The 23,915-nt window shown below is 38.7% G+C and overlaps 1 protein-coding gene across 1 annotated transcript; it reads left to right on the forward strand.

The window, feature by feature from the left end:
- Positions 1-21,795: 21,795 nt before the first annotated feature.
- Positions 21,796-23,224, forward strand: LOC126602747 (uncharacterized). Its single transcript, XM_050269629.1, has 4 exons — positions 21,796-21,898; positions 22,042-22,247; positions 22,494-22,892; positions 23,009-23,224. Exons 1-4 carry the CDS (start codon positions 21,796-21,798, stop codon positions 23,222-23,224), a joined length of 924 nt encoding a protein of 307 aa, XP_050125586.1.
- The last annotated feature ends 691 nt before the right edge of the window (positions 23,225-23,915 follow it).

The following is a 23,915-nucleotide window of genomic DNA, read 5'->3' on the forward strand; positions in this document are numbered from 1 at the left end:
CTTAATAAAGGCCCTTAATTGATTGCATGTAATTAGGACTCCAATATGCTTATTTCCTTAAGGCACCGAGAGTCCTAGAGATTTCATTAACTTGATTGCCAAGTCAACTATTCCCTCAATTATTCTCGGCATAATTCATTGCCATTCACAAAATGGTTTTACATTCTCCCACTTGAATGTCAGTGAGAATACCTCAACGAGATAAATATATATGGTGATCACTTGAGTCCACTAAAGTATGCAATCATACATTTCAAGTAACTTGTCACTTTGAGACTAAGTGCAAAACCAAAGAAAACAAGTGCCAAGGCACACATTGGACAGTTCCTTGCACTCCATGATTACATGCACACTTAACTCAAAGCACTATGTTACTAACAAAGTCATGATATCAAGAGCTAATTGTCAAAACATTAGCTCACAATAGTCGAACTAAAAACATGAAAATATATTTCAGTACAAAAGTAGTTCACAAAAGAACTCAACAAGGTTGGTAACAACATCCAACTTTTCTATCAATTTAGAATACGATAAGAGAACAAGTAAAATACAACATACTATTTACAAAATCAAGACCTCTTATTAAAATTTACTCTTAACATATCAGCCACTAACACTTCAAATTTTTAACACAAAAGGTAATCGCTTACTCCCACTGATGAATAGAGATAAAATTATATAGATAAATTATTTTTACTCCCACTAATTAAAAGAGTAAAACAAAACTTTGTAAATGTCTACAAAATGAAACATATACCTGTCAAATACTCCCATTAGCAAAACATTAGTCATGGTATCTAGAACATAAAATTTGTGAGCTCAACATCTCTATTCTAAATATCTGTAGGGAAGTGACTCTTATGACTGAAAAACTATACAAAATCATTTGGTCAGTTTTGTTCATCTAACATTTGATAGAAATAGAAAACTTTAACTAAATGTTTTCTTATTGCATCAAAAACATATTATTCCAGAATCATGTTTGGACATAAACTAATTATATTAGGTTTGCATATCTAAAACATAAAATACAAGGGCAAACGTATATAGCTTCAACACTTTTGAGCAAATGAAGTATATACAATCTTGTCAATTTCATGCTTCACTATACATTGATTTATAGTTGAACTGGATAACAAAATACTTTTGAGTAGATTAATTATCCATCAATAACTTATAAATCACAAATCTAATTTCTTGAACAACAAACAAGAATTAATAAGCAAAACGCTTTTGAGCAGAATATACTCATTAACCCTTCTTGAAATTCCTGCAATATTAGTTGCATATATAACAAATAAAATATAAACAAGCATGATAATGTACGTTTTATCTACCAAAACTATGACCATTAAAAGCATGCAACATTGATGAGTGTGAAGCCCATAATACATTATTTCTCCCACTTGGGCAAACACTCAAAATTGCAAGATTAAACACTAGAGAAAGTGGTTTTCATATACCAAAATATAGGCTAGTTGAATCAATAAAGATCAAATACATAATTTTTTTTAAAAGTAGGTTAGAATTAAAAAGTTCCATAAATAAAAACTTATGCAATGACTACAAATTTTTATTTTATTTTAGTGTATAAGAGGAGACTCACATATGTGTTAAAGATTAGGTCATAAATTAAAATAAAAACCTAATAAGAGAATCCAAACTCAATATTTATGTTTTAATTCTAAAACAAGGTCAATTAAAATAAACACTTAGATATCTCAATAACATCAATTTTCCAACAATAATTTTAATCCAATTTAGAACTCAGAGAAAATTAAGGCAAAAGATTGGCAAATTTACCTACTCATTCTCGAGAGATTCATCATGGAAGTAGTTGAGTTGTGGAGGATCGAACCAACTACAAATTGCATGATTGTTACACCTTTGGGCATAAACTAATCATGCAAAGAAAATACCAGCATAGCTAGCCAAAACATAAAATACACAAAATACATATAGCTTCAACAACTTTGGCCAGATGAAAATATGTTAGAAGTACTTTATGTTGCTATAATATTAATTTATAGTTGGTAAATGATTTCTTGAAATTCCCTTTGGGACAAAAATATTCACCATATAAATTAGAATTCTGATTTTTCAAAATAATCCTTTAGAATAGTATTAAATAACCGTTTTGTTGGATATTCAATGATTCTCAAAAGATTCAATCAGACACAAAAATATGTCTTTATTGACATTGAACAATAGAGTTCTTGAAAGAGGAAACATGGTTATTCAGTTATTCGATAGGGACCAAAATGATCAATTAGTAAACTGATGTCACTTTCCAATTTTCTCCCAAAAGACAATTATTATCATAATTAGAATTGATGACCAAACAAAACATTGGTTTAAGAAAAACAAACCAATAAATCTTTAAATCAAAATTTAATCAGTGTTTTCTAATAAAAGTCATTAGTATTGATAATTTGCATAAAATAAGGACATATTGGAACCATAAACTTATATAATAATTGGTACCAATAGCTGTGCACAAATCAGTGAAACAATATCACATAACAAAACTAGTTTTGAAGTACCAAAATTCAGCAGTACTACTTTAGTTTGCAAATTCACTAAAAACTCAATTCTCTTTATATTGTAATGAAAATTTTTAGGTATACACCAGACATATATGGCTACTATTTCAAAAAAAAATTATAAGCGAGCCAAAAATTAATTCGAAAAAGAGAGGTGCTGCAGAAATTACAGAAAATGTTCAGTACATACTTAAGAATTAAATTCACTTAAAAATTCATTTTTCCTCCAATGTATATAAAAATTTCAGAAACGAGGTAAACATATTGATCTAACATATTCCACAATTTCATAATTTTAGAGTTTTAACAACTGTACTAAAAGAAAATTCGAAATGGAATGTGCTGCAGAAACGGAAAACATTCTACAGTACATACTCGAGACTATAATTCACCAAACATTCAATCTGTAAATGTAACTAAATCTATGAAATTGTATACAGAAATTCTAGAGAGAAGAGAGAGAGAATGAATGTTCTTGATATATTTCTTAATGACTAAGTAATACAAGAGGTTGAGATATTTATACACTTCTAACAACAAGAATAACTGCCTTAACTAACCCCTCTTCTAATCTAATTACACATGTCATCATCCTATACATCAATCTATACTCTATCATCCCCCCGCAAACTCATGCTGGAAGGCACGAAGCATGAGATTGGAATAGTGAATATGAAATAAAGGAGAACTCAAGCCTTTAGTCAAAATGTCAGCAAACTGCTCTTTGGACGACACAAACTGCACAGAGAGTTGCTGCTTTGCCACTCGTTCCCGCACAAAATGCACATCAATCTCAATGTGTTTAGTGCGTTGATGTTGAACGGGATTAAAAGACAACGCAATGGCAGACAGATTATCACAAAACAACACAGGTGGGGAGGATAAAGGAACCTACAAGAATACTAAGAGTTGCTGGATCCAGTCCAATTCTGCAGATGTGGATGACAGGGCACGATATTCGGCCTCTGTAGACGACCGGGATACTGTCAGTTGCTTCTTGGATGACTAGGAAATATGACTATTACCGAAAAACACAACCAAGCCAGTAGTCGACCGGAGATCATTAGGATCCCCTGCCCAGTCAGCATCACTGAAGGCCTTTAAGTGAAGGGAGCCGCGAGAATAACCAATGCCATGACTAATGGTTCCTTTTAAGTACCGCAAGATTCGTTTGACTGCTGTGAAGTGAGCAACCATAGGGGATTGCATGAACTGAGCCACTTGATGGACAGAGAATGCTATATCCGGCCTTGTAAACGTAAGGTACTGCAAATCACCTACCACACTTCTGTACAAAGTGGGATTGGTATATGGATCACCATCATCCTTGAGAAGCCTGGTATACGGCAAACAAGGAGTGTCACAAGGTTTTGCATCGAGCATCTCTGTTTTGGTGAGAAGATCCAACACATATTTCGATTGGGACAAGAATAAACCAGTGGCAGTCTGTGAAATTTGAATGCCAAGAAAATAATGCAAATCCCCTAAATCCTTGATGTCAAACTCAGTGTGTAAAGCAGTAATAACCTGTTGTATGGATGCAGATGCACTCCCTGTGATGATAGTATCATCCACATAGAGGAGAAGAATGACTATACCAGAATCAACCGTTTTGACAAACAAAGAGGAATCCGCATAAGTGGTTTGAAACCCCAACTGAGGCAGGAACTTGGTGAATCTATCATTCCAAGCTCGGGGAGCTTGCTTAAGGCCGTATAGAGATTTCTGCAGTTTGCAAACTAGGTGAGGATGATGAACATCTTCAAACCCAGGAGGTTGAGCCATGTACACTTCGTCTTCTAAAATGCCATGTAAAAAATCATTTTTTACATCGAGTTGGCGAAGGGACCAACCAAACTGAGCTGCAAGAGCCAATACTAACCGAACAGTGGTAGGTTTAACCACCGGACTGAACGTTTCCCCATAGTCAATACCAGGTTCTTGACTGAACCCTTTAGCTACTAATCGAGCTTTATGTCGGGCAATAGTACCATCAGAATGTCTCTTGATCTTGAAGATCCACTTGCACCCCACCAAATTCTTTGAAGAAGGGAGGACCACCAGATTCCAGGTACCTTGTGTATGTAAAGCACTGATTTCCTCTTGCATAGCCTTAAACCAAATTGGATTCTTAAGGGCAGATTTGTAGGAAGATGGTTCAATAAGAGACAAATCAATACCCTCAGCCTCCTGAACAGTAGCTAATAAAACCGTCTTCTTGATAAGGACTGAAATGCCTTTTTCAAGAAGAAAGGACTGAAATGCTTTACTAACATACTCTCCCCCTCCATCACTTTGAAGAGTTTGAATAGAAGTTGCAAACTGAGTAATAACAAAGGAATAGAAAGCAACAAATTTGGCAAAGACATCAGATTTATTTATTAATGGGAAAATCCAGCAGTATCGTGTACACTCATCAATAAAGGTCACATAATACTTGTAACCATCAATAGAAACAGAAGGGGCTGGACCCCAAAGGTCACTGTGAACTATAGCAAAGGGTTTTACAGACTTATGTGGACTGAGAGGAAAATGAAGTTTACAAAACTTCCCCTCCAAACAACTAAAACACATGACAGGTAAGGATAGTTTGGGACATGGAATATGAGCTTGTTTTAACATCAAAGAAACAATAGAATTGGATGGATGACCTAGTCTATGGTGCCAAGTAGTAGAGTGAATGTGCTGATCGAGAAGAGCTTTAGCTTGGAACGGTACTGAATTGGATCCATGAGAATTGGTTGAAAGACAGGGAATCGGGTATAGACCATTACTGCATACTCCTTTGTAAATGATCTTCTCTGTGGCCTTGTCCTGAATCCAGAAGCAAAAAGCATCAAAAATTAGCCAGCAATTGTTATCCAAACAGATCCGATGCACAGACAATAAGTTTTGGGTTAACTTCGGAACATATAACACAGAATTGAGCTTCATTGGAGGAACAAAATTAACTTTAGACAGATTAAGAACAGTATTGCCAATATGAGATACAGGCAAACCTTCACCATTGGCAGTTTGTACAATCTCAGAGGTAGGATATGGAGATGCCAGAGATAAGTTGCTGAGATCAGAAGTCATGTGATTGGTAGCACCAGAGTCAGTGAGCCACACTTGAGGATTAGAGTGAGAAGGAGGGCTGACTAGAAACATTGTACCCGGGAGCACCAAAGTTTGAGGAATGCAGCTGAGACGGATAAAACTGACTGGGAGCACCAACAAAATTAGGGCCTTTGTCATTATAAAAACAATACCATATGGTGTGATTGTGCTTGCCACAAATTTGACAATTAACTCTGTCAGAAGGTTTAGATCGGCAGAATGGTGCTGTGTGTCCTTCAGCATTACAAAGTTGACAGGTTTGCACCAAGAAAACACTTGAATGGCCATAAGACTGCAAGGGAGAGTGACCAAGGATGCCCGGATTCGGTGTTGGTAGCACATGTGTTTGAGTGGAAAAAGACGATTTGGGTGGATAAGACCGAAACCCTTGATTAAACTTGCCTTTTCCTTTGTTTCTGTTGCCATTGAACGGCTTATAACCACCAGAGAAGAACTGAGACTGACCAGAAGCACCCTTTCCGGAATTCGAAACATTATTTGCAACCATTGCAGTAAGAAATGGTGCAGTGGTAGAATTCTCAACAATAATCTCTTCAGCAATCAACTGAGATCGAAACTCTTTAAGAGATATCACATTCTCCCGACCTCTAATGACACACCGAAAAGTATTATATTCAGAGGGTAAGCCATTGAGAGCAAGGATAACAATATCGTCATCAGCAAAATGAACTCCAGCAGCAGATAAGTAATCCCGAGCCTCTTTTATCCTATGAAGATATTGGGACACCGAATCAGAACCCTTCTTAATAGTTTGGAGATTAGATTTCATTTGAAAGATGCCAGTCTTAGACACAGTAGAGAATTGTTCTTTCAAACGAATCCATATATCCTGAGAACTCTTACTACCAATAGCACAAGATAGAGCCGCAGGCGAAAGGGTAGCAGTTAGCAGTTGCATTACAGCCTTATCATGCATTTTCCAAATCATAAACTCATCCGTTGCAACAGAAGCATTAGAGCTAGAGTTCATACCAGATTGATCGGAAAATTGAGGAGGACAGAGATGTGAGCCATCAACAAACCCCATAATTCCATTGCTCTCCAACAAGAGTTGGATCTGAAAATGCCAATTAAGATAGTTGGAGTCATCCAATTTGACATTCACCGAAGTCGAAATGGAGGAGATTAGTGCAGTAATCGGGGATTGTACAATTTGAAGTTGCGAGGCAATCACCATTGAAATTGCTTCAGACAAACTCAGTGAGAACTTTTAGCAAACAGGTGGAATGCACTGACCAAAAGAGCAGAGAAAATGATCGACGCAGGAAGACGATCAACCAAGAAACACAAAAGAAAAAACCCTAGAAATCAGGATTTTGAGAAGACGAAGAGAATTGAAGATACCGAAGACAAAGTCCGAGAACAAATACACCGTCGAGGCGAGCGGAAGCAGAGACGGAGGATCGAAGATCAAGCGCAGGCAACAAAGGCGAGTGATACCATGTAAATGTAACTAAATCTATGAAATTGTATACAGAAATTCTAGAGAGAAGAGAGAGAGAATGAATGTTCTTGATATATTTCTCAATGACTAAGTAATACAAGAGGTTGAGATATTTATACACTTCTAACAACAAGACTAACTGCCTTAACTAACCCCTCTTCTAATCTAATTACACATGTCATCATCTTATACATCAATCTATACTCTATCACAATCTTCCTTCAATATGCATGAAAATTTTCAGAAATGAAGTAGACAAATAAATGTACTGTTGCCCAAAAATCCATAATTTGTTCGATTTTACAAGTGGATAAAAAATAAAATCGAAATGGATTGTGCTGCAGAAACTGCATAAATCTGCAGTACAGTCCCGAGATAAAAAATTCACCAATAATTCATTTTCACACCAATTCTCGTGAAAATTTTCATATTTAAAATAAACATCTCAATGTATATCATACTCAAATTCCATGAATTTATGAGTTACATAGGTCTATCAAAATAATATCACAAACAGACTATTCTGCGGAAGTCTGCAGAATTCCAGCAACAAGGTATCACACTTAAAAATTTACCATAAATCCATTTCTTATAAAAAAAAATGGAAATATTGCCATCGTCTACAATCCATTCGATATTACAAGATGACAAAATTTCATAATATTTGGAGTTATAAAGGTCTATTAAGCCCAGGTTATTGACATGAATAGTTTTCCTTATGAGAATTACCTCAATTATATAGAACACTAAAAGTAATATTCATTGCAATAATAGAAGCGACTATCATTTCATAGAGAAATAACCAAGAACCAAAACTTACTTATTCATTTGCATATGCACTTTAAGGATAAGAGTCGAAAAATGCAAAATTGAATTAATCCAAATTTGAGAATTAAAATATATAATTAATTCCTTTTAATGAAACTTTAATGGAGACACGACTTTGGCTGTTGGTGACAAGATTATAATCATACCCCCATAATAATTATAGTTTGAAAAGATTATAATTTAGCATGATTAATTTTGACAAAAGTTTAGGCAAAAAATAATTCACACCACAATTGAATTTCTTACAAAATTGAAAACCCCAATACAAACCCACTGAAAGCAATTCATAATAATGCAATTAATCACACATCAGAATTATGACAGCAAGCAGTCCTTCGTAATACAATAATTATTTGTTTATATATACGTACCTTGCCAAATAGTTTCACCAATCGGTTCATCAAAATCAAACAAATTGGGAATGCCTTTTAGAACATGTTAATTAACAATAGTAAATCCAAATTTTAAAGCATGAAAGCATGAAATCCAACGCAATATTCATCCTGAAACCTCACATATGCAAGGGTTAATTCAATAATTTGACAGAATCCTAACAAAGAATAGCCCAAAATATAAGCAAACTAACCAAAATTTAATTTTTTTTTAAAGGCTAGATTTTGCAACGCAATAAGCAGAAGCGTAAATTCTCAACTTAATCAATTTTGAGATGGGGAAATTAAATAAGAAAATAAAGGTTGATTGCCCAGAATCAACGACACCTTTATCTAATTCTCAATTTAGTTGGAACCAAAAGCTTAATTTTAACTCAACCAAATTAGGTAGACTAAATTGTGAGATTTCATATCTTTTCAAAGAGAATTCTTACTGAAAAATGCCGAATATATCCAAAAAACCGTTGTTGAGGAGTTTTGTGAGAGAGAACTAAAAACCTCACACGTGAGGGAGAAGACCCCGTATTGTTTCAACGCCATATCTCACCCTTTTTTTTAATTAATAATAATTAAATAGAATTATTGCATCTAAATCGATAATAAGAGGATTATATAATAAATCCAAATATCATCCAAGATTAGGTTTGGGCAAACGCCATCAAAACCTGTAATTATTTTACAAAAATTCTTGCAATTCGAAAAGAAACCATGTCATAATGCAATTCGAAACGAAATTTTCTTTTCACTGTGATGTACGAAAACAATACTGACCTTGATTATATACATGCTTTTATTCTTCCACAAAATATAAACATAATAAACTTAGTTATTACGCGAATTGACACAAAATTATGGAAGCATGTTAACTGATTTCATAGGATCAAAGAGTAGAAAACATCCAACCAAAACAATATTATGTAGGCAAACAACTACCTTTAATTAACCCGAACCCTAAGCTTGTTGTGTGGCTCTGATACCACATGTAAGACATATTCTGAAATCACAACAACAAGACATTATGATTACGAATAAATCAAATCAATATAAAATAGAGATTGACTAATTATATTAAACTTACCTATAGAATATGGAAGACATGGTTATGAAGATGAAGCCATTGATCATTGCGAACAAAGTGGATAAATTAGAAGTAGTTTTCTACTTCCAGTACCTCTCAATGAACTCTACTATCGAAATAGGCTTGTAGTTTTCGTGAGTTTTAGTTGGTATGGAAGCAAGGACTATTCTTAGGTTATATAGCTAGGGTTTCAACCAATTCCTCCCTATTATCGGAAATGATATCAACCCAAACCATATCTAATCAATTAGAGTCCCATCATGACTCTTATTCCTCTTATTTACTTAATAAAGGCCCTTAATTGATTGCATGTAATTAGGACTCCAATATGCTTATTTCCTTAAGGCAACGAGAATCCTAGAGATTTCATTAACTTGATTGCCAAGTCAACTATTCCCTCAATTATTCTTGGCATAATTCATTGCCATTCACAAAATGGTTTTACAATAATTTCTCCATTGTTTACTTGTGAAATTCCCACAAAATTATGAGCTGGTCGCAAAGTTGCCAACTAATTCACGTATACAAAAAATAACTGATTGTTATAAGTTATAACCCTATTTTGTGGAGATGTAATGTCACATCCCAGTCCGCATAATAAGATATTGTCCGCTTTGGGCTACACCCTCACAGATTTGTTCTTGGGTTTCGGCACGAGAACTTCCCAGGGAGTCACCCATCCTAGGACTGCTCTCGTCCAAACTCACTTAACTTCGGAGTTCTTATGGGATCCGGTGCCAGTGAGTTCCAAAACGCCTCGTGCAATGGGAGGTGAGCATGTACATATAAGGCATAGAGGATCCTCTCCCATGGGTGATGTGGGACACTACATGTAACACACAGATGGAAAAACAAGTAGCTAAAAACCATGAGAGCTTTCGAAGTAGTTTGAGCTAGAGTTTCTTCGATATGATTCTCAGGTTGGAACTGGTTGGTTTAGATGAGTTGAACCACACCATTTTTGTCCAGAACACGTCTGTCTCCCAGGCAATGTCCCCAGCACATCCGATTACCCTCATCGCGTGCAAACATTTAAAATCATAATCAACCTCAAACATGATTTGTAGTGGTTATGCATTCAAGGCCTAGTGCGAGATTACCATACAACATTCTCAAGCTATTGAAGGGTTTATTATGTGTTTAAATCGTAGGCATGGTAGTTATGGAAAAAAGGTAGAGGAATGGAGATGGTTGATGGATCAGTAAACGAAACATGCCTGCCTCAAAAAGCTCTGAGGTGTATATCCATGTAGGGCTTTTGTGCATTCAAGAAGCTCCGGCTAATCGAGCTTTAACTTCTAACAATATTAAGTTATAGTTGTTGGAATTCATGTGATTTCATCACATTTGAATTCCAGTGAGTTCATCAAAACTTGGACAGCAAGTTAACTTATAAATGAGCTATAACTCACTTGAACTTATAAGGGTTTGTATCTGGAAAAACGTAACACATAATGGAGGGAAAATGATATAGACCACATGTGTTCTGATTAAACCATAAGGCAATTGGTTTATAATTCGAAAACTGATGGTAACTGTCATAGTAATGGGATGAGGCAGTTACCAAAATCAATGGTGTGGATTGGTCTCTCTTCTCGGTATATAATCTTCGTGTTCATTAAGAGAGGATAAGCCCCATTGTGTATTATGAACACATAAGCATTAAGTACAAGAGAAGAGAAGACTCCACCATAACAAGAATTATGACTGCGAATTCTGGTCAGTACATACATCTACTTGTTTTAGGGTTTGTACAGATTGCTGCACTTAATGCAGCAACTCATTAGTGTGCATGCATGCATTATAAACTTGACGTTCATGTAGTTTAGCAATTTGGTTGATTGGATCCTTTTGATTAAAGTCTACATGTGGTATCAGAACCGGTCAATTCAAGTTCTAAACTCATGATTATGGAGAGATTTGTGAACTCAATCTATGTTGTTTAAAATTCTGCAATAACCAGTTTTATAACTTAAAGACTATTATGTCGTAACCACTTTGTCTGATCCTTTTTCTGCAACTTATTATAAATTTCTGAGTTTTACTACACATTGATCTATTAATGTGGATGCAAATTTCTTCCTCCTTGATCTTGGACAAAATTGCACTTACAAAACAATTAACACCTTAGGTCAAGGCCAAGAGCCCCACTCGCCCACGATGAATGGGGGGGGGCTTTGGCCGAAGAATCTCCGATGCCAAAGTTAGAATTTTGAGAGAAAAGTGTTTGAGAGCTTTGGAGAATTTTAGCAAGAGTGAGGACCTAGGTTTTTGGTGAGAATGGGAGCCTATTTATAGGGATAGGGTTCTTGATTTAATATGATTTTGGGAGTTATGTGATTAATTGACTAATTAATTTGGCAAAATAGGATTATTACCAAATGAATTAGCTAATTAATGGGATGAATAGGCAAAGTATGGCCAATTCCTTTTCTAGTAATAGATGGCCGGCCATTTAGTGCATATTTGGGGATATTTTGTGGTAATTGGGATTTTATGAAATAATTAGCTAATAATTCCCTATTTATCTTAGCTAATTATTATCATAAAAAGGAAAGATATGGTAGAAAAGGTAGGAAATAAAAGGAGATGGCCGGTTCCTTTGGGGGAGTGGGTAACCGGCCAAAAGAGGTATTTTTTGGGTGTGATTGGTGATTTAATTGGTTGATTAATGAATTTAGGAATTAATTCATTAATTAGCCAATTAATCTCTATTTTTTGTCATTTTTACCCAAAAATCCACGTGTCGCCTTATAATTATTTTGACTCTACAAATGCCCCCACACCTGTTGGGCTACTCGCAGGAAAGGGCAGCAGGTGTAGAGATCTTCTTGCTTTAGGAAACATAGGATTGTTTCCTATTTTGATGTAAATTCTCTCTTTAATTGGAAATTAGATCATTCTAGGAAAGGGAAATAATTTTCTCTCAAAGCCTATTTAAGTCCACCTTAAGTGGGTTATTAAATCAACTTTGGAGAACGATTTATTCTACCCAACAAGAGAGAGAGCTTAGAGGATATTTGTTCCCCCTCCTCTAGCAATATTCTACATCTTGCCCGTGCAAAGGACCGTCTTTCGTTGCTTTCTTCGTCTTCTCCGTGCCACACCAATGTAAGAAAAATTTAATTTTTCTTGTATTATTCTTGGATAGTGTTGTCGCGGGGCAGCCGTCGGGGTGGTGCGGCACGTCGGCTGGCAGGGGCCAGAAGTCGGCTCGGCATGGGCCGATGAGGTGTCGTGGCAGGGGCCACTGCTTGGGCTGTTTAGCTTAGCTAAAGTTAAAGGCAACTTGTGCGGTCGGGGTCGCGGATTGTGGCGTTGGGGTGCAGTGTTAGGCGAGCCACATAACTCATTTCCTTTGGGCTCTTGGACCTTACTCGGGCTAGGCTAGCGACTGAAAGAAATGAGAAGGTCGTGGGCTTCATAGGTTGCTGGAATGTTGGGCATGCATGCCTCCTGCCTTCTAGAATGCTGGGTTGATCTCCTCTGCTAAGTACCGTGAATGGCATTGGCTGCTTAGTTCTCTTCGACGGGAGAAAGGTAGGCTGTCCTCGAAAAATGAGGTAAAGTGGATCAAGGCGGATGCATTGGCTCGTCTGATCGCTGTCGTAGAGCTTACTATGAATGAAGGTGGAAAGAAGAGATCTTCCCCTCCTGCTCAAGAGATGCTGGTTAAGAGAAAACTGAAGACTTTTCCACTGTTGCTCATGATGATATGTCTGCTGTCGAGAGGCTTGTGATTGGCATGACTTCTTCCAATGGGAAGAAAAATAAGGCTGCTAGATCTGAGTATGTGGCGCCTTCCATGTTGAGAATGGCTAGTACAATTGTTGATAAGATTGCTTAGCGTAAAGGTTTTATCATGCCCCCAGTGCCGAACTCTGTACTAGGCCGTTCGTTGGGAGCCAAGTCTGGTTCATCTTTGGAGAGACTTGTTATTATGAAGAGTGGTAAGGTAGACTCTGCTGCTAAAGTGGCGCCAAGACCCACTCCCTTTGCTGCTGAGACTGATTCGCCTGCTAGGAAGGAAGATACTACTTGCGTGGGCAGCTGTGAGAAATCCACTAAGCCTGCTTCTGAGGAAGCTGCTGAGATCTGTGTGCTTTTAAAAATAGATCTGCTTGAAGTCATGGACGCTTGTGCCAAGTTTGTTGATAGCGGTAGAAAGGTTGTTTGCCCAAGTTCCTTTGCAAAACATACGACCCAATAGAGAATGACTGCTCTGCTTGCTATGATGCATATGTAGCAAGGCTGTCAATGAGGTGGTGAAGATTATGGCAACTGAAACTTATTCCTCAACCGAGAAGATCAAGAGGTTGGATTATGAGCTTGTTGCTTTGAAGGGAATGGATGAGCTACAGCTTGTCCGTGTTAGTCTGCTTGAGAAAAATGAGCAGCTGAAGGGTGAGATGGATGGGCTTGAGGTTTCTCTATTTCTTCGGAAGACTTGTTTGCTTTTACTTTTGAGGCTTCCATTGGTTAAGTAGTTTGAGACATTAGTGCTTAGGCTTGGGCAGCCGGGGGTGAAGCGCTGGATGATGCCGTTGCTAAGAGCGTTACGGCTGCTGAAGGTGTGGCGACCGAGTAGTCGTGGGATGTCCAAGCTACTGTAGTGTAGTATTTTAGATAGCCTTTAGGATTTTCTTTGTTTTTCCTTGTAGCTCTTGTTTTGCTTGAACTCCTTCGGCTTTTGCTAGTTGTTTATGAACATGTTTTCCTTCATTTTTCTTCATCTTCACTTTTTTTGTTCATGCCCTAACCTTTAGACTTGATAGACCGGTGGCAGGCATGCTACTTTTTTTATAAGCAGACAAGCTCGTGTAGCCTATTCAGCCGTAGGTGTTGGTGTAGAACTTTGCAAAGTTGTTAGCCATTGGGTTGGCAACCGGATGCCTTACTTACAGAAGCAGACAAGTTCGCGTAACCACTAGGATGTTAACCTTGACTTTCTCCAATTCCGTAGGTTGCGTAGCAAGTATCATAACACTTTAAGACTTGGTGTAGGTTGTTCCGTGCTTGGCAGAAGTGAAGCTTATCGACTACGTAGCATGTCGGCAGTGGATAAAACTTTGTATATGCAAGCTAACTTGTTTAACCTTTCATAAGAATGTGTGGTTGTATAAGTCTGGCGTGGCTTTACTGCTCGAAGGGCAAGCCGTAGGCAGCTTTCCGGAATCCGTAGGCTACCTTAATGCACTCGGTAGCAGCTTTAGGGTTCTAGGGCAGCCGTCTATAAGGCGTACTGCATAATGTGCCCCCTCCGTCTCTGGGGTCCGGTTCCCCACGGATTAGGCCAAGAGACCCAAAATCCTTCAGTTAGCTAAGCCTTGAAAAAGACCATTATGGTTACTTCTAGGAATCCCGACGTAAGCCATTATGCATTTAGTTATACTAGGGCAGCCAGGCTCATCCACGTCTGGATATTCATAGTGTAAAGTTTATCCTCCCGTCTTGAAGAGCTGACCTATACGGGTGTCGGGGAATTGGTTTACCCTCTCACACTAGAGAGCAATTAGTTTACCCTTTCATACTGAAGAGCATGGTTGGTCCCTCGAGGGGCGCAATTTCTGCGATGAGTCCCTAAGTAGGGCGCAGTCTTCTTTTGAAGTGCATGAGTGATCAGTTATTGTAAGCATGCAACCGAGCCAAGTTATGATTACTTCTGAATTCCTCGTTAAAAAAAAGAGTGAAACGAACGAGAACTTAGTTGTAAGGTAGGAACTGCATAACAACTGGATAGTCCTCGGCTTGTGAGGTGGTGCTCGTTGAGCTTCTTGAGTCTTCGGGTTTTGCTGTAGCGGGAGGTCATACATGATACTTCTTTAGATTGTAGGCCATCCACTGCTTTTCAATCTTTTTTCCATTTCATGGTGGCGAGGGTGTAATTACTCTTGCCACCTACTCTGCTGATCTTGTACGGACCTTCCCAGATGGGATCCATCTTTTTGAAGCCTTCTTTGTGGGCAGTGATGAAGGCTTTTCTTAGGACTAGATATTTGGGTTGAAACTGCCGGATCTTGGCCCTTTTGTTGTAGCTGGGGATGAGTTGCTGCTGGTAAGCTACGATTCAAGTGATGGTCTGCTCACGCTTCTTCTCTGTTAGATCGAAACTTGTAGCCATCTTTTTACTGTTCGGTTGTTCGTCTTTTGGTGGTGCGATATGCCTATAGACAGCCTAGGAGTTCGTTTAGCCATTTTCCCTTCTTACTGGTGAGGGATTTCTTGGGGTAGTCGAGGATCGTCTTGTTGGATACTTTGGCCTGCCCATCGCCTTGAGGATATCTCAGCGTGGACATGTGCTGTTAGATGCCATATCCTTAAGGCATTTTTGTACTAACTCCTTAGCATCTTGGTGCTTGGTAGACCAATAGTAGCCTGTATTAAGAGCCTTCTATGTTAAGGATTGGCCTCCGGAGTAGTTTCCAAATACACCTTCGTGGATTAATCTTAGAACTTTCAAATCGTCGGGAGGCACTAGGCAGCGGATATGTGGTCCGGTGTGAGATCTTTGGATGAGAATGCTATGACACTTAGGTTACTGGCTCCATCTCTATGCTTGGCTTGTCAAGATATTCCACCAGAATAGAGCGTTTTGAGTTGGTGATCGAGTGCGGAGCCTAGGCCGGCTAGTACGTCTGCATGGGCGTTGTCTGCCAGGAGAACTTAAGTGAGAGTTTAAGTCTGAAATGCCTCAAGCTGCTTGCGTACTTTCTCTAGGTATTACGTCATCGATATGCAAATGCCAGAAATCTTCATTGAGGGAGCCGGTGCAGCTAAAGTGTGCTCGGCTACCTTCGAGGCACCGTTGGGCCGCTCTGTTGCGTTGTCAAAGCTAGGTGTAAAGGTGCGGTAGGGAGCCGTGAGGCTGGGGCCATGTTACATGTAGTAGGAAATGCTCAATTTTCGGTATTAGGCCACTCTAGAGCTGAATAATGGAGCAAAGGTTGGCTAGGGCCATGTGACGCACAGCAGGAGGTAGTGCTCAACTGCCGGTACATGTTGCTTTTATGTAGAATCTTCTGAGGCGACGAGGACAAAACTTGCTTTTGAGTGTTCATTCCAGTGTTCGTCTACCCTTGGCGTGTCTTTTGGGCCTAGTTGTTGCATTTGTTAGGATTCTTTGCATCCGCCAAGGTCTATGCCTTTATTGTCGTGCGTCTAGATTCGGCGGAATAGTGCGTCATGATGATGACTGCGTGCGTTTGAAGGTAAAACTTAAGCTTTCAGGTTACAACAAATATTGCCAAAGTTAACTTTTAAATTTCTAATAGCATCGATGAAAGCTTTTAAACTGTAGAATACAGGTAGTCGGGCCCCCAGATCTTCTCGCATGATGATAGAGCTTATTGCTGCTCTAGATACTGTCAAACACGTGAATAAGTCATCCGCTGTTTCCGGTTTGGATAGTAGGGATATGACGTCAGGTACTTCTTCAAGTCTTTGCATGTGCATTGGTGAACCTCGTCCCAAAGTGCATGCTTCTCTGCCAGAGTGAAAGAGTATGTCAGAGTTAGATCTTCTTTCATGATCAATTTTCTGAATAACGGGTGGTCTGCTGGAAGTCATTTTTGGAAGGCTGCTCTAACTATCGAGTCGTTGCATCCAGCTATCCATGCCTTCTCTACTTTGAACCTCCTCACATAGTCGCGAAGCGACTCCTTTGGGTTCTTTTTGACGTCGAACAAATGGTCAGACTTCTTTTTGATCGAGCGATAGGATGAATATTCTTTGGTGAAAACCAAAGAAAGTTCGTAGAAATTCCGGATGGATTGTGGCGGCAGGGTGTAGAACCAGTCTTGCGCCTTGTAGAGTGGTGGCGAATATCTTGCACATGAGATCATCGTTGTTTCAATAAAGGATCATTGCACTTCGGTAGCTCTTTAAGTGTCTCTCCGAGTTTTCATCCCCTTTGAAAGATGTGAAATGTGGCATGCTGAACTCGTGTGGAAGCTCTGCCTGCTCGATCTAGTCCGTGAAGGGTGACCTGCTTATGTTGGTCATGTTCCATCATAGTGCCTCATCGGTGACCTCGTTGCATTGGAAATCGTGTAATCGCTTGGTCAATAATCTCTCGACTTCTTCCTGAATTTACCTTTGTTGGGGGTAGCGGAGCTCTCGGCTGCCCCTAGCCATGACTTGCTGGTCTAGGCTGCTCTTCCATGTGTTTGGCTCGTCTATACCGCGGATGCAGTGCATGTGGTGCGTTTCTAGCAGGCGAGCGAGTTCTTCGTAGGCTGCTGGTTGAACTTGAGCTGGATTGAGTGACTGCTTCTCTCCGTTCGTTGTGTTGTCTACTCTGATGTGAAGTGGAGGATGCTCCTTGTGGGCTTAGCCACGAATGAACACTTTGCCCGGAAGGTTGCTCATGTTGACTATCGAAGTGTGACCCCAACCGTGAATGTATGCTCATCCGTGGGCTTAGTCGAGAGTGCACGCTCCTCCGTGCGCTAAGACGGGAGTATACGTTATCTCGGAGGTCCAATAGGGAATGTACACTGCCCGAACGCTCGGCTCGTGGCTGGTCGAATGGTTGCTTACCGGGACGTTGCTGGAAAGGTTCGTCTACCCTTGTCTTACTTCAGGATACCTCGTCCGGGGCACGTTGGATCCCGATGCATTGCAAAAGTTGATTCACCAAGGTTGTCTGTTGTGCAAGGGCGCTCGTCAACTCTATGACTTGTCGAGACAAATGTTGTTCGCCATTTGGATTGGAAGAGCTTGGAAGGAATGCGCTTTCTTGGGTAGTGGAAGGGTGGTAGACTCCGGGCGTGAGATTTGAGTTGGAAAATGTCAAATATGTGAAAAAATGTGGTAAGAATACCCCTGGCTCGATGGTAGGTCCGGATGGTTGAGATAGTTTTGGGCCGACTTGGGCTGCTTGGAAAGCCACGGGAGCAGGCTGGGCCGTGAGAGTGAGCTGCTCAACGGGAACAGGCTGGACCACGGCAGTGGGCTGCTCGTTGGGAGCAAGCTGGGCCACGAGAGCAGACTGCTCGACAGGAGTAGGCTGAACCACGAGAGTGGGCTGCTTGTCGGGAGCAGGCTGGACCATGAGAGTAGGCTGCTTGGCCGGAGCAGGCTAGGCTGTGAGAACAGGTTGGGCCATGAGAGCAGGCTAGGCCGTGAAAGTGGGCTGCTCGTCGGGAGCAGGCGGATCAACGTGTGATGCATGCGAATGCGAGGCTTGGGCTCAGACGCGTGCAAGCTTGGATGGCACGGCTTGGGCCGTGGCCTTGGTGCGGTGAGCCTTGGATGGCACGGCTCGGGCCGTGGTGAAGGCACCATGGACCTCGCCACGGGTGGCTACCGACGTAGCCACCGTGGTGGTTTCCATGGTGGAAACTCGTGGTGGTGGTGCTGCTCCACTTATTGTCGCATTTAGCCTCACGGATCTCCGCAATCCCATTTCTTGAACATTAGAATTTTCACTTGTGGAATTTTCTAAATTTCTAGCCATTATATTTTGCTTATACGTTTTATCAAAGAACCTTTGCAAGTAAAAAATTCTAATAATAAGAACGTATGAAAAATATTCAAATGGACTAGAAAATAAAGAAAAAATCTTTTTGTACGAGAGTCTTCTACGAGTATGGATTTCAACTCTCAATGAAAGCACCAATTTGTGGATGCAAATTTCTTCCTCCTTGATCTTGGACAAAATTGCACCTACAAAACAATTAACACCTTAGGTCAAGGCCAAGAGCCCCACGCGCCCACGATGAATGGGGGGGCTTTGGCCGAAGAACCTCCGATGCCAAAGTTAGAATTTTGAGAGAAAAGTGTTTGAGAGCTTTGGAGAATTTTAGCAAGAGTGAGGACCTAGGTTTTTGGTGAGAATGGGAGCCTATTTATAGGGATAGGGTTCTTGATTTAATATGATTTTGGGAGTTATGTGATTAATTGACTAATTAATTTGGCAAAATAGGATTATTACCAAATGAATTAGCTAATTAATGGGATGAATAGGCAAAGTATGGCCAATTCCTTTTCTAGTAATAGATGGCCGGCCATTTAGTGCATATTTGGGGATATTTTGTGGTAATTGGGATTTTATGAAATAATTAGCTAATAATTCCCTATTTATCTTAGCTAATTATTATCATAAAAAGGAAAGATATGGTAGAAAAGGTAGGAAATAAAATGAGATGGCCGGTTCCTTTGGGGGAGTGGGTAACCGGCCAAAAGAGGTATTTTTGGGTGTGATTGGTGATTTAATTGGTTGATTAATGAATTTAGGAATTAATTCATTAATTAGCCAATTAATCTCTATTTATATGGAACATAGGTTATGAATTAATTACCTAAAATGAGGATGGATGAGATAATTTGGAATTGGTTACCTTTTTTGGAGCATTTTTGACTTGGTTGAGGATGATTGTCTACTGTTTGCGCGTAGAAACTTGGTACACCTTAAGGGTATTTTTGTCATTTTTACCCAAAAATCCACGTGTCGCCTTATGATTATTTTTTATTCCACAATTAACATATCAATATTTTGACTATGAACATATGAACTGATAAATTTATGCAGAGTGAGTTACATAAAGTATTAAGTGTCGATGTATTATGTTTAGTTGGTATACAGCAAAGTGTATGTACTAATGTCAAGTTATTCGAAGTGAACACTTAAGCCAGTTTATAAGGTTAACAAGTAAGAATGTTTCCCAAAAAATTGATTACTGGGATTGCTTATATACTGTTGTATAGTGAGTGATGATGATCATGTTAATTGTGTAAAGTTAACTTGCCTAAAGGTGCTACTTTACATGTATTCATACGTTTTTATCCTTGGCTATGGAAAATTTCTTGGAGTTCATATTATGTACATGGTTAGTGTCTTGCCCAAATGTGACATTTATTATGTACTAAAGTGTGACAATAACATAAAGTTGAGTTCTTGATTACAGATAATTATGAACTCACAAATGAAGGAATCATTGTATTGGTAGGTTTTAATATATTGAATTTGGTGAACATTGAGAAGTTGAATGGTAACAACTTCAACACCTGGAAGAATCAAATAGAGATGAACTTGGGAATGTTAGAGTTCACTGTGGCTTTCAAGACCCCTCAACTTGCTGCACTAACTGATTCAAGCACTGCACAAGATAGGGAGACTTTTGCAAGATTGGAGAGAGCTAATCAAATGTCTCTCCTCATTATGCAAAATGCTGTGGAAGAGCACATTTGTGGTGGTATACCTAGTTGTGACTTAGCCAAAGATTACATGGCTAGGATTAAAGAGAAATTCAAAAGGTCTGATAAAGCTGAGATGGGTGCATATCTCACTGCACTGATTAACACCAAGCATGATGGGGTAAGCAGTGTTCGTGAACATTTGCTGAAATTGGTGAACATCTCCAACAAGTTGAATGCATTAGAGATTGGGATAACATATTAGTTTCTGGTGCACATGGCTCTATACTCTTTATCTGGTGATTATGACTAGATTAAGGTGAATTACAACACACAAAAGGAGACTTAGACAATCAATGAACTCATTTCCATTTGTTGTCAAGAGGAGGAAAGCATGAAAAAGTCCAAGGTTGAAAAGATGGAGTTGGCAAACCTTGTCAATTCTGGGAAAGGAAAAGGAAAGATAGGGGCTGCTGCATTTAAAATTGAGAATTACAAAGACAAAAAGCAGCCAGGAAAGTAGCCAGGATTCAAACACCAAGCTAATGCAGACTTTGGTACTAAGGAATTTTTCAAAAACACTTCAGTTGCTGGAAAAAAATGATGGTGCCTCTTCCTTCACAGGTCTGCGAGTTAATAAAGTTCAACTTAAAAAGTGTTTCCATTGTCAATCCACTGAGCATTTGAGGAAAAATTATCCTACATTCAAAATCTGGTTAGTTAAGAAAGGTAAAACTGAAATCAATGTTTTTGTCACAGTAGAATTTAACATGGTTTTTATTCCTCAAAATTCATGGTGGTTTGACACTGGTTGTTCAATCCATATAACTAATTCATTGCAGGGATTTCAAAACTAGAAGAGGACAAGTAGGAAGGTCTACAATGTGTTTGTTGGAAATGGGAATAAAGTGGTAGTTGAAGCCAATAATGTACTGTATGTTCCTTCAATAAGAAGGAACTTATTTCAGTTACTAAGTTTGTCAATGATGTTTTTTCATATGTTGGTGATGTTAATCAAATTCAGTTTTTTATTCAAAACCAGCTTGACAATTAATCCAATTGGTTATGCATTCCCAAATGGAGAACTTTGGCAAATCCAATGCACATATTATGAAGAACGTCTCAATCTTGAAATGTATGCTTGTTAATGAGAAATCTTCAATGTTGTGGCATAGAAGGTTGGGGCATATATCAAAAGAGAGAATGTTGAGACTAATAAGAATGGCATATTGTCAAATACCAATTTTGATGACTATGGGGAATGCATATACTGCTATAAGGGCAAAACTACCAATACCAGTAACAAAAAGAAAGCCACAAGAAGCAATGATCTCTTGGAGATCATTCATACAGATGTGTATGGTCAATTCCCAACAAAAACAATATGTGGAAATTCATATTTTGTTCTCTTTATTGATGATTTCTCAAGGTCCACTTACTTGTATTTGATTTAAGAAAAATCTCAAGTTTTAAATTGTTTTAAAGTTTTCAAAATTGAAGTGGAAAGACAATTGGGAAAACTTATTAAGGTTGTAAGATCCGATCATGGAAGAGAGTTTTGTGGTAAGTATACTGAGAGTGGACAACACATGGGTCTTTTTGCCTTGTATCTGCAACAAAATGGTATTGTAGCACAGTACACTACCCCAGGAACACCATCTCAGAATGGTGTTTTAGAAAGAAGAAATAGGACTCTCAAAGATATGGTGAGGAGTATGCTTTCTCAATTACATTTGCCTAAATTCTTGTGGGGGGAAGCAATCAAAACTGCCAAATACATACTCAATAGAGTGCTTACAAAAGCTGTTGAGCATACTCATTTAAAGCTTGGACAGAAAGAAAGCCAAGCTTATCTAATTTTCACACATGGGGGTGTCAATGTGAGGCTAGATTGTACAATGAGAAGAAATTGCATTTGAAGATAACCAGTTGTTATTTCATTGATTATACAGAGAAGTCAAAAGGTTACAAATTTTACTGTCCTCATTCATACACCAGAATTGCAGAAAGTCACAATGTTAAGTTCATTGGAAGTGTTGGTGAAACCTGTGTTCCAAGTACTCACACCAATGTTTTTGAAGAGAGCAATGAAGAAATTACAAAACCACTATGGTTTTGTGATGAATCAATCCCTGTTGTTACCATTGGCAACTGTAGGAACTATTGCAACTTCATTTTCCAGCAACAATTCCACTGCACCACTTGACAATGGCAATATGGCATCCTACAACACTTTACATGAGACTCCAACAAGCACTCAACCTCTATTAACTACGCTTCCAAATGCTGCATTGACTTCTCAAGTACCAATAGTTGTCCAACCACAAGTAGACTTGGATCACCCTTCACAGGTTGTGAGAAAGTTCACCATAACTAGAAATTAGCCATACCAGATGACTATTTGATCTATTTGCAAGAAATGGAGTATGATATTGGTGATGAGGATGACCCAACAAGTTACAAATAGGTCATGGAAAACTCTAATTCTGCTATGCGGGAAGCTGTAATGGAAGATGAGTTAGCATCCATGTCCAGAAACAATGTTTGGACTTTGGTTGAAAATGCAAAAAATATGAAATCCATAGGTTGCAAGTGGATTTTTAAAACTAAACGTGACTCACAAGACAATGTTGAAAGATTCAAAGCTAGATTGGTGGCCAAGGGGTGCACTCAGAGAGAATGAGTAAACTACAATGAAACTTTCTCGCCAATGTCCACTAAAGACTCATTTAGAGTTATTATGGCATTGACTGCACATTTTAACCTTGAATTACATCAAATGGATGTAAAAACAACATTTCTGAATGGTGATTTAGATGAACTTATTTGTATGAAGCAGCCACTTGGATTCACTGAAAGGGGGAAGGAGCAATGGGTCTGCAAACTGAACAAATCTATCTATGGCTTAAAACAAGCATCAAGACAATGATACAAAAAGTTTGATCAAGTTGTGATAGCTTCTGGTTTTACAGAAAACAAGATTGACAATTGCACCTACATGATAATGGTGAAGTCTAATTTTATCTTTTTGGTTCTATATGTTGATGATATTTTACTTGCAAGTACCAATATTGATTTATTGAATGAAACCAATAAGCTTTTGTTCAGTCATTTTGATATGAAGGATATGGGACCAGCTTATTATGTTTTGGGTATTGAAATTGCTAGAAATAGGTCTCAACGAACTTTGGGATTGACACAAAAGACTTACATTAAGAAAGTGTTAAAAAGGTTCAATATGGAACATTGCAGTGGTGGTGAATTACCTATTGGTAAAGGTTACAAACTTTCTTTGAAACAGTGTCCCATTATTGATCATGACATACAAGTAATGAAGGATAAACCTTATGCATCTCTAGTTGGTAGTGTGATGT

The sequence above is a fragment of the Malus sylvestris genome, chromosome 15, assembly GCF_916048215.2.
Source record: "Malus sylvestris chromosome 15, drMalSylv7.2, whole genome shotgun sequence".
Lineage (NCBI taxonomy): Eukaryota > Viridiplantae > Streptophyta > Magnoliopsida > Rosales > Rosaceae > Malus > Malus sylvestris.